Source organism: Brugia malayi (genome assembly GCF_000002995.4).
Source record: "Brugia malayi strain FR3 genome assembly, contig: Bm_v4_Chr1_scaffold_001, whole genome shotgun sequence".
Taxonomy (NCBI): domain Eukaryota; kingdom Metazoa; phylum Nematoda; class Chromadorea; order Rhabditida; family Onchocercidae; genus Brugia; species Brugia malayi.
The window spans coordinates 13,566,444-13,577,765 of record NW_025062475.1 but is presented as its reverse complement, the minus strand read 5'-3'; the positions used below and the strand labels follow the sequence as shown (position 1 = coordinate 13,577,765).

General features: G+C 25.0%; 2 protein-coding genes across 2 annotated transcripts; both read left to right on the top strand.

The window, feature by feature from the left end:
- Nucleotides 1–289: 289 nt before the first annotated feature.
- Bm2667 (Uncharacterized protein) lies at nt 290–4,084 on the top strand (the record flags this gene model as incomplete). The annotated part of the gene is made up of 9 exons (XM_043077778.1): nt 290–380; nt 880–1,044; nt 1,228–1,354; nt 1,828–2,016; nt 2,235–2,382; nt 2,630–2,745; nt 2,868–2,961; nt 3,264–3,363; nt 3,888–4,084. 9 exons carry the CDS (start codon nt 290–292, stop codon nt 4,082–4,084), a joined length of 1,227 nt encoding a protein of 408 aa, XP_042933712.1.
- A 2,310-nt stretch (nt 4,085–6,394) lies between these two features.
- Nucleotides 6,395–10,153, top strand: Bm6000 (Uncharacterized protein; the record flags this gene model as incomplete). Its single annotated transcript, XM_043077777.1, has 8 exons — nt 6,395–6,480; nt 6,864–7,069; nt 7,226–7,301; nt 7,567–7,777; nt 8,353–8,518; nt 8,993–9,156; nt 9,337–9,537; nt 9,905–10,153. 8 exons carry the CDS (start codon nt 6,395–6,397, stop codon nt 10,151–10,153), a joined length of 1,359 nt encoding a protein of 452 aa, XP_042933711.1.
- Nucleotides 10,154–11,322: the final 1,169 nt, after the last annotated feature.

Sequence of the window (11,322 nt, the reverse complement as noted above, 5' to 3'; positions counted from 1 at the left end):
TTTTTATCTTTAAGATATTACTGATAATAATGAATTAATATTTGGAAGCTTTATTAATAAATTGATTAGTTTTTTACTTAGACATGTACATTCCGAATTAAACTTTCTGAGCTATTATTGGTTGTTGCTGCTAAACTAATATGAATGATACTAGTTGATTTGTGAATTATTAAAGCAAGAGAATTTTTGTTGTTTGTAATTTTAGAACTGATTGCAGAAGCAATGTTCAAACTATCGATTGGTTTATTTTAATGCACAAATGATTTTAGTTGGTGTCATTTGTAGAAAAATGCTACTTAATGTGCGGTTATTATCATCAGGATTTTATGTGTTATTTGGTATTATTATCGGTTTTTCACTATCACTTTTATCTCTATCGGGTGAATGCTCAATTTTATCTTCTCCTTATGTCAACATTAATGCAAAAGTGATTAACAGTCAACTGAATTTAACATAATCCTCTTTTAATAACATTGGAATTATCTATTGCCAAACATACAAAAATTAATCTGTTTTCTTTCAAACAGAATTTATTTTCTATCAAATTATTAGCCTAAAAACAACGAATAAAATAAATTTTTAGGAATTAAGAAATAACAATTGTAATTTTCAGTGTTTTTATCGCAATATTTTTATCACTTGAAATTTTTATTGCTATTAGAAATTTTATTTGTTCTTAAAAAAGTGTCATTTATGTATTTTATTTTGTATCAATATATTCATTGTCTTTAAAAGTCAAAATTTTTATTTGACCAAAAAACGATTATTTTAGGTTATTTTTAATTAGAAGTATATGAAATTGATAAAAAAGAAAAAAAAAACAAAACAAAACAAAACATTACTAATTTTTACTTAATACTTATTTCATTCTTTTGTTAGGTAATTATACTGTTACTTCACCGATAGCTCAGCTAGCAGCTAAGCAAAATCCTCAACGGATTTCTGGGCATTTTGATGATGCTCACGAGGAATGGGAAGTTGATGATAGGAGTGCACCAACTGCTCCATTATATTTTCATGGGAATGGTACCAGTCTACATAATGGTACTTACTTATTCTTTTAAATTATAATTTATCTTCCCTAAAAATTTTTCTAAAAAAAAAATCCCTTAAAAAAAAGCTTAGTTTAAGTTATGTTGCCAATTTAATAGTTTTTTTAATTTTATAATCTTTTATGATTATTTAAAGAATTTTTTTTTTTTTTTTCGAAATGTTCATTATTTATAGATGATGATTCTGTGGCAAAATTATTGGAATCAAAAGTACGAATATTCTGTTGGATACTAACAGGAAAGCAAAATCATGAGAAAAGAGCGAAACACGTGAAAGCGACGTGGAGTCGACGTTGTTCAAAGTAAGTTTGACCTGTGATTGTGTTAATCTTACATCTAATAAAGTAATAGTTGAAAAAGTTTGGTGAAATTATCATTTTATTCATATGCTTATTTCATTAGTAAATTTGAATATTTTCCCAAAAAGTTTGTAGTTTTACCTTTTGGGTCTATAACGGAAGAGAAAGACAGATTTAGTTTTGAAAAGAAAATGCTTTGAAAGGTGATTTGAAAAATGTTTATTTTATTTCATTTATTTAAAAAAAAAAAAGAAAATGAAATAATAGTTTATTGCTCCGTACTGATTGATAAATAATAGAATCTGAAAGATGTAGATGATGTTAGTGGCTTATCTCTTCCTTTCCAATTATTTCACATATCATTTACTGTTAAATGTCTAAATTTGTTATTTCAAAGTTTATTTCTATGAAAGTATAATTTTTAATATCGCTCCAAAATTATTTTAATTCTGAACTACAAATATTTCTAATGATAGGTACATATTTATGTCTTCCGAAGCAGATCCATCTTTACCGTCCATAAATTTGAATATCTCAGAAGGTCGTGATCATTTATGGGCAAAAACGAAAGCAGCATTTAAATATTTGCATGATTTTTATCTTAATGATTATGATTGGTTTTTGAAAGCGGATGATGATACTTATGTTATCGTAGAAAATTTGAGGTTTCTTTTTAATATTTTTATTCATTTTTGGAAATTTCATTTTTTTAAGCAATTTTTTGATATTATGAAGCATTTTTTGAATTCCATTTTTATTTGTTATTTTTTAACGTTAAATAATGCATTTTTATTTCCATTCATATCTGGAGATTAAGGGAAATTTCGTGAAATATGCAAATAATAAATAAAAATAATGTGATTTTTTTTTTTTTTAATTTCAGGTTCATGTTGCTAGCACATGATCCAAGTGAACCAGTTTGGTTTGGTTGTAAATTTAAACCATTCACAAAACAGGGTTATATGAGTGGTGGAGCTGGTTATGTACTTTCCAGAACAGCTCTTAAAAAATTTGTCACTGAAGCACTTCCGGTAATTTAGCATATTTAATTGGATGATGTTGATTCCATTGGAAATGATAAGTAATTAATATATTATTCAAAAAAAAAAAAGTATCAAATTGACTGAAATTGTTAGTGCACTACTTTATAATTTAGTTGTTTACTGGGATCAACTATTTTTGTGGCTGTAGTTAAGTAATCAAAGATTTTGTTTTGACTTCCATTAAACATTTCGAGATGCTGCTATTTTCAAATGACTACTTTGAAACGAAATTAAGGATCCTAACAAGTGTAAGAAAAGTGAAAGTGGTGCAGAAGATGCAGAAATTGGAAAATGTTTGGAGAAAGTTGGCGTAAAAGCAGGTGATTCAAGAGATGCTGAAGGTCATCACAGGTTAATAATTATTATTATAAATGAAATGTTGATTTGATAATTTCATAGTAAATATTTATGCTTGATGACTCATAACGAGTCTTTTAATTGAAATATTGACAGGAAGTTATGCTATTATTCAGATTTCTTCCATTCGTACCAGCACATCATTTGATGCCAGGACATGTAGATAAAAAATTCTGGTTTTGGCAATATACATATTATCCTGTAGAACAGGTTTGTTTCTTTTTATTCTCTATTATTTACACCTTTTAATTGATCTTGCTCTTCTATTCTTCTTCACTTTTTGCTTAGTTTAGACCAAAGAAATAGCATTTCTTCTTTTTGAAAAGTAAAGCACCTAAAATACTACTTCTTGTTGTTTACTTTTTATTAAAAGATTTCATGTATTTGAATGAAAATTCCTTAATCTAATTTTCTTTGAATTAGTTTTAATATTTTCAAAAGAAGAAAAAAATCAGTTTTACATCCTTTAGAATATATAATTTGTAAATTATTTTTCAATATATTTTCTATAGGGTCCAGAATGTTGTAGTGATTATGCAATATCATTTCATTACGTAAATCCTTCACTGATGTACGTTTTGGAATATCTTATTTATCATCTACGACCTTTTGGTTAGTTCAATTATATAAAATTTCAATATTTTGCATATGAATAAAAAAATTAATTTGTTATTCATATAACTTTAATCTTATTCTCATAAAATTTAATAACCTATCAGGAATTGACATTTCTAAAGTAGGCGCTCACAAATGAAATCGTAATACTTAAGGCCTAAAAAGCTCTTAGAATCAAAACATAACTCATAATTTCAATGTATTTTGGACAATCATTTTGCTTTTACTATATAATTTGCACTTAATTACTTATTCAAAATTTCGAGAACGATGTGCACTTCTCTTCTAACATTTTATTACTATATCTAACCTTTGCCAAAAATTCTGATTAATTGTATACCATATTGTACATAGGTTTAAATCTGTTTAAATCTTCGAAGTGGTAATTTCCTAGTTTTGAAAATGTTTCATGATAAGTTTGCAGTGGTCAATCTTTTTATCATTTTCAATATTCGTCATCTTTCATTTATTAAGGTCAAGGTTAGAGATTTAAAATGAAATGATTTTTTCTTAATTTTTAGGCATCACAAAAAAAATGGATTCTCAAACAGTAGCAGCAGCATACCATTTGGCAGTAGAGAATATGGGTCCAGATGATGTGTTTAAAAAAGTATTTGCTACAAATAAATCTGTAATTTCGATTCCGCAAGATTCGAAAGTGCTACCAAAACCATCAGGAAAAGCGGAAATTATGATGGAGAAAAAAGCAAATAGGTGACAATTTTGCTAGCAAAATGAGGAGATAAAAAGCTTAGTGAAGATGATAATTACTCAAGAATGCATGTATATATTTGAGTTATTTAATCATCTGTTGTAAATTTGGAAGAATACTTATGAACAGTATTATAGTCTCTAATAAAATGCTAAATTACTAATTCATTTTAGAGAAAATATGGAATAATCTAAGGTAGAGTTTATGATCTTAGTACTTTTAGTTATATTTTCTCTCTCTCTCTCTCTCTTTTCTTATGTTTGATTAATTGAGAGAATGATTCGTTTATGATCTCTTTAATCCTTTTTCATTATTCAAATTTCCCATTACAGTGAAACAAATGAATAGACTATATGAATATAGTTTAATGATTTGTGTTTTTTTTTTCTTGTAGTAATGACATAAATTTAATATGTAATACTATTATTTGTTTTGTTTTAGATTTTTCAAATTAAAATAAGAATAGATTTTATATAATTGAGATGAATTTTACTTTGTTTATTTTTTTTTTTTTTTAGTGATACGGGTTTTTAATTTAATTGGTCATATTTCTTTTTTATAAATCAATTCTTTCCATTTTCTTTCTTGAATCACCTTTTTTTTTCATTTTTTTTTTTTCAATTCTTTATATCATAACTGAAGTGATTTTCGTATCTCATAATTATAATCACTGTTAATTTGAGTTCTTTTGTTGTAACAATTGTTTATTTTTTTTTTGTTTAAGATAATAAATTCTAATTTATCTTTTTATGACCATTTGATTTTTGCATCATGAATTATATAAAAATGGCAAAGATTAGCTATTATTATCATGAATTTTAATTGATATGATATTAACTTTATTAGCAATCTTTTCTTTGTAATCTGCTATTTTCGTCATCTTTATTTTTTATTATTTTCCATGAAATCAATCATTCCTTTCGCTTATTGTTTATTGTATGTTATTTTTACGATTGCTTGCCTATCATTTTTTCATTTTTTTTTCTTTTTTAAATTGTATATATTCATCTGTTATCCATTGCTTTAAGGATTGAACAGTTCTCCATTCTTGCCGCCTCCATGTGTTATGTTCTTTTTTTCTATTAAATTAGACTTTTTTTTTGTTTTTAATTCCATTGTATATTGAAATTGATAATATGAACTTTTTGAATTTATAATCTAAAATTACATTTAAAATTTAACATATTAGCGACTTTTTTTTTTAACACTGTAAAATAGAACAGAAAACGCATTTGCAATGAATTGATTTATACATTTCGAAGCAATGAGGATGAATTTTTTGTTTTTTTTTTTTAGCTTCTTACTAATTTATTTGATTTTTGTGTGTGTACTGAAATATTTTTTGTTTAACTTATCATACCTAAAATGATTATTATAAATGAGAGTAAAGATATGCAGGTGTTTATTCTAGTTGAACGATAATTAGATATATTTTTGTTTATAATTTTTAGGTGAATTCATTTCTTTTGAAATTTTTCGAAATATTTTTTCAAGTAGTGCAATAGAAATTGACGATGTCCATTTTTCATTTGTTTGATTTTGTTGTTGATATGGGAGGATAATAAATAACATTTAAAATTAATAATCGATGTTTTCTTAAATCATTTGGATGCATATTGCACAATTCTTTGTTGAAAAAAAAAAAAAAAAAAAAAAAAAAGCTTATCAACTTATCAATATCAAGTATTAAAATAGTTGATATTTATCATTTAAAGAATAAATGACGAAGCTTTTTTAAGATATTTTAAATATAATCGATTCTTTTTAGGATTAGTCTAGGCAGAAGATTGCTTTTATTTAAAAGAAAATGTAAGAGATATCTTGATAAACAGATTGAAATTTATTTTTTTTTAGACTTAAAATTTAGCGTTATCTCATCTAACATAAAATAATATAAAATTCAACGTTATCTAATCTACGTTTACGATTAAACATATCATAAAAATATCTAAAGTGGAAATATTTATAGATTTATAATAGATAGATGATATTTCAAGTGTTGAAAGTTTTATATGACACAGGTAGACACAGGTAACTATTAATTTAAACAGGTCATACTAATAAATGGTAGTGCGGAATTAACTACTGCATGTGCATGCATAAATTATACTTATGTTTCTTCTTGTATTGTATTTCACGTGGATTAAAACGTATTTGACGTTTTATATGTAGTATATAAATTAATATGCTAAAATTAGATTATATGAGTGACAAAATTAATCAGAGTTTGACAAAAAAAAATTAATCAAACTCAAAAATTAGTTTGTTTACAAATAGCTTATAGATATTATCTGTTGTCAAAATTTCAAAATTTCAATGGAAGAAGTAGCAGTAGGTAATTTTATTGGAATTGATATTGGAACGACAAGTGTTAAATGTTGCATTCTGGATATTAACAATCGGTTAAAGCTTCAATTTTTAATTTTTATTTTCAATATAAAAAAGAAAAAAAACTACCATTATAGATGACAAATATAAAATTGAATGTAAAACTTGATTTGTATTTAATTTCCATTTAATTCCATTTAGGTTATAAGTTATTAAAAATTTTGAATATTTTCATCAAATTAAACTATTTCATTTTTATAAACTGATACATAATTTTATAGTAAGTTGATCCCTTTCTCTTTTTTTTTTCTTATAATTGATTAGAGTTCAGAAATTCATGTTTCAAATTTTTTTTTTTTTAAATTTTAATCAATTACATCAATTTTTGTTCGAATTCATAAGCTAATTTTTATATCTTTTTTTTTTTTTTTTTCTTTTTTGATAGTTTTAAATTTAGGATACTTGTGGAAAAGTGTGTAACGCATAATGCATGGCTAAAACATGAATCAAATATGTATCGTGAACAGGATCCGGTTAAAATACTAAATGTTTTACATAATTTGATAAAATGTATGGAAATAAAATTATCATTGAATGTGACTGTTAGTGTAACAGGACAAATGCATGGTATTGTCTTTTGGAATGGTAATGATTTAGTAAAAGGTTAGCTTTATGAAGGAAAAGAAGAAGAAAGAGAAGGAGAAAAATGAGTTTAAAATTATGATAAATTTTATTATCGAAATGATAGACAAACTGAAATGCAATTTATATTAAAAGAAATTAGAAATAAAATTTTAGATAATGGTTAAATAATTTTAGGTAAATTTAATTGTTCACCATTGATAACATGGATGGATGAAAGAGTACCAAAAGAATTCCTCAATTCACTTCCCAGGTTTAATTATCATCAAAAAGATAAAAAAAAAAAAGGGAAAAAAAAACACTTTGCATGTTTTTTGTTAATTTAATTTTCAAATTAATTTTAATAAATGTACCTCCTCTTGTTTTTTTTTTTTCTTTATTAACTCATTTTTTGTTTAATCCCTCTCGAAGAAAACAAAAAAAGGTAACTGGATAAAGTTTATAAAAATTTTTTAATTAACATTATGAATTAATAATTTTAATTGATTTAACTTAACTTAATTTAACTTATTGTACAGATGGGATTGTGGTTATTTACATATTGGATTTGGTATGGTAACTCTTGCATGGTTACATTCATCTAATCAACTTAATACAGAATGGACCTGTTGTGGTACCATTATGGATTTGATTATTTGTTACCTTTGTCAATCATCTAAAGCATTTATTGGTATTCAAAATGCGTATAGTTGGGGCTACTGCTCTTATAGTGGACATTGGACTGTATCGGTCAACATTTTTCCTTTTCTCTTCCTCTTTCCTCCTTTCTAGTAAAATGTAGAAATTATAAAATGTTAACTGATATATAATTATTTCATAACATTCAACATTGTCACTTTAGTTTTGTTCAAAAATACTAAAAGTAATTATCATTAAGTATGTTAGATGAATTTTAAAAAATTGGAAAATAAAAATTTTTTATTCAATATTTTATACTGTTCTTGGGGTAAATAATTTTTGTGGATAAGCTTATATGATAAATTTCATCTAGGATAAGCTTATTTACTAATATTTTCATCATCATTTTCAAACTATCTGTTTATTTGGTGTTCTAGAATAATAGTAACCCTAGAATTTCTTATGATATTCCTTCTTTTTTTTATTAATATTTGATTTTTTTCCTTTTTTTATTAATATTTTAACTTATTCCTTTTTTAATTAATATTTTAACTTATATCGCAATTATGATATTACTTAAATTTTCATTGAGAAGAAACTATGTCAACTGTCAAATCAGTTAATGGGCTAAGGTTAAGGATCGAATTTTCAAGGAATGAATTTAAAAGGTATAATGCTTACTGCAGGATGAATTGGTACCAAAACACATACTACCAACAATTTGTTCAACAGAGGTAATTGTTGGCTTGGTAAAACGAGCTAATTTTGGTTTACCAATTGGTGCAAAACTTTTAGCATCCTGTGGTGATCTTCAAAGCACTGTTTATCCGTTATTAGAACCCGGAACAGCTGGTACTTGAATTTGTATTGATGTTATTAAAATTTGCAAAATCTGATATCATTCAAAGAAGAGAGAAATTCTCTTAGACAATTTTTTATTTATTTATAATGAAGCTTCTTTCAGCTTAGTTGCTAGTTTTTCCTTTGCTTTTTTTTCTTTTTTTTTAAAGTTTTAACTTTAAATTTGGACTTCTTGCATAGAATTTTAACTAGAAGTAATTTGAATTTTTTTTTTTTTAGTTAATAGCTTGAATTTAGGCACACTTTCAGCTCATTGTTTAATAAAATAATGCTTTAATTCAATCTCTCTAGGTGAATAACTTCAACATGTTTAATCAATTAGGAAGTAATTTTTCTATTTTGAGTTTGTGAAAAGCAAAATTCATTGTTACAGTTAAAAACTTCTGTTTTACAAGAGCAGAAGATTAAACTTTGGAATTTTGAGTGAAAACTAGAACTGTTTCATTATTTATTCAAATTTTTTAGTATTAAATTTGGGTACATCAGCACAACTCTGTTTTTTACCAACGATAAATCTTATCGCTTCCGCTCCGCTTCTTACTGTACCGTTCTTTGGTAACTGCGGAAAAAATAAGATAATCGTGGCCGCATCAATGAATGGCGGTAACGCAATTAATCTAATTGCAGAGGTAAGTGCTTTCTTTTTTCCATTTTATTGTACATGCTTCATTCAACAAATGATGATAAAAGAATTATCCAGAAAACTTGAAGTTGAGCTTTCCGGCATTTCATGATTAGTGCAAATTCTCTAAATTCTCAGTTCTGATATTTTGACAAGATGATATGTGATGGATGGTGCTGTTTTACAGAAAGTTGTTGAATGGGCCTCACAACTTATCTCAGATAGAAATGATCTACAGGTTGATTATCAAAAATTAAACGATATTTTAAATGAATGTAAAAATTGCTCATCGTCTACAGTTGATATTCAACCAGTATTTCTACCTGAACGTATAGACAATGTTTCATCATACATTTCCGGAATCAATTCAAGTACCACAATTGAAGAGGTATGTTTAATTTAGGTGGAATTATTAGGTGGAATTATGTCATAATTCATCTTATTTAGTTAAATTATTTTTAGCAAAATAGTTTAATTCTACACTTTAAATCAAAATCTACTGTTGAAATCTAAAATAGAATGTATTTCAAAGCGTTTCTTTTCAATAATTTTAAATTCATTAACTTCTCAAACATCCAAAGTAGATAATATTAAATCATTACTTCATGTTTTTGTAATATACGTTTACAAGTATGACAAACTTATAAACTATACTAGCTTTAACTATATATACTAAATTTTCATATACCTTATAAAATATCACCGTAACATCCATAAAAAGTTAAATTTTAGTAATTAGAAAAGTTTCATTTCAGATACTTCATCGTACAGCTTCTGGAATTGTCTCGAATTTATTTCGTCTTCTTTCACCTTATCAACTTCGAGAATGGGGCATTGAACGTATCATATTAGCTGGTAATGCGAGTAAAAATTATTTCATCGATGAAATCATTCAACAATGTCAGGGATTACTCGAGATTGTCGCTTCATCTAATGCATGTCCAAAATGCAGTGCAGCATACGGTGCTGCACTGCATGCATTACACTTCACAAATGCTAAATGAATGCAGTGCCTTTGAATATTTTTAAATTACAAACATTTAGCATTAGAATGTGGACAGTGGTCAAGGGCAGTGATCATATATCATTCATCTGTGATCTGTTTTTTTTTTTTTTTTTTTTTCATGAAATAATGATTAACGTTGAATAAATTTAATTTCATTCATATGATTGATTATTGGTTTCAGGTAATATTATGTAATTGATTATATAATTGACTAAAATGATTGAAACTTTAGCAATTTTACTACTATATATAATATAAGTTCATCTGATATCTGTTTTTCATTGAAACAGTTATTAATTTTTCAAAAAATTTAATTTATATACTATAAAAGAGCTAATTAATTTAGTTGAAATATTTAAGATAATCTAAAACAATTAAATTTGTTATGTAATAAAAAAAAAAGATTATTTTCTTTTTTCCTTTTTAATTTCAATTATATCATTGAATTTTCTAATTTCAAAAAAAAAAAGTCAATTTAAACATGCATTATCATTGATAACACTATTTAAGCATTAATTAAACATAAAAATTAATGATTGTGAAAAAAAGTGAAAAAGTTAGCAATAGAAAATTAATTTAAATGTAAACGGAAATATGTTTAGTCATTCAAAACAAAACAAAAAAAAAAATTAATTTTGATCAGGATAATTGAAATAACTGCAAAATATATTCATTAGAATAATCATTATCAATAAGTTTAACTTTATTTATGATCAAATCAATTCCAATGTTTCCGTCAGTAATAAGCAAAAATAAACTTTCTGTTAGCAATAAATTAAAAATAAACTCAAAAAAGTAAAATTTTTTTTTTCTTAATTTCATCAAAAGTAAATTTTATTTTTGTTTGAATACTATTCAAAAAAAATCGCAACTGTTATAGATATTAATTGGTTGAATGTAATTTTTATGCATAATTTTTATGCATTTATGCATTTTAATACAATTATTAATTAATATAGCTATTAATTAGAATTATATATTGGAATTATTATTTTAAATTTAATTATCATAGAGCTGTACTGCTTTAATTAATTTTTTTTTTATCTTTGAATTTTGTCATTTGTACTGGCAAAAATTGCTAACAATTTATTGCGCAAGCAAAATTAACATCAAAATCATTTAATTTTTCATCTCATTTCAATCATTCCATTCCATTAATCATTCGAC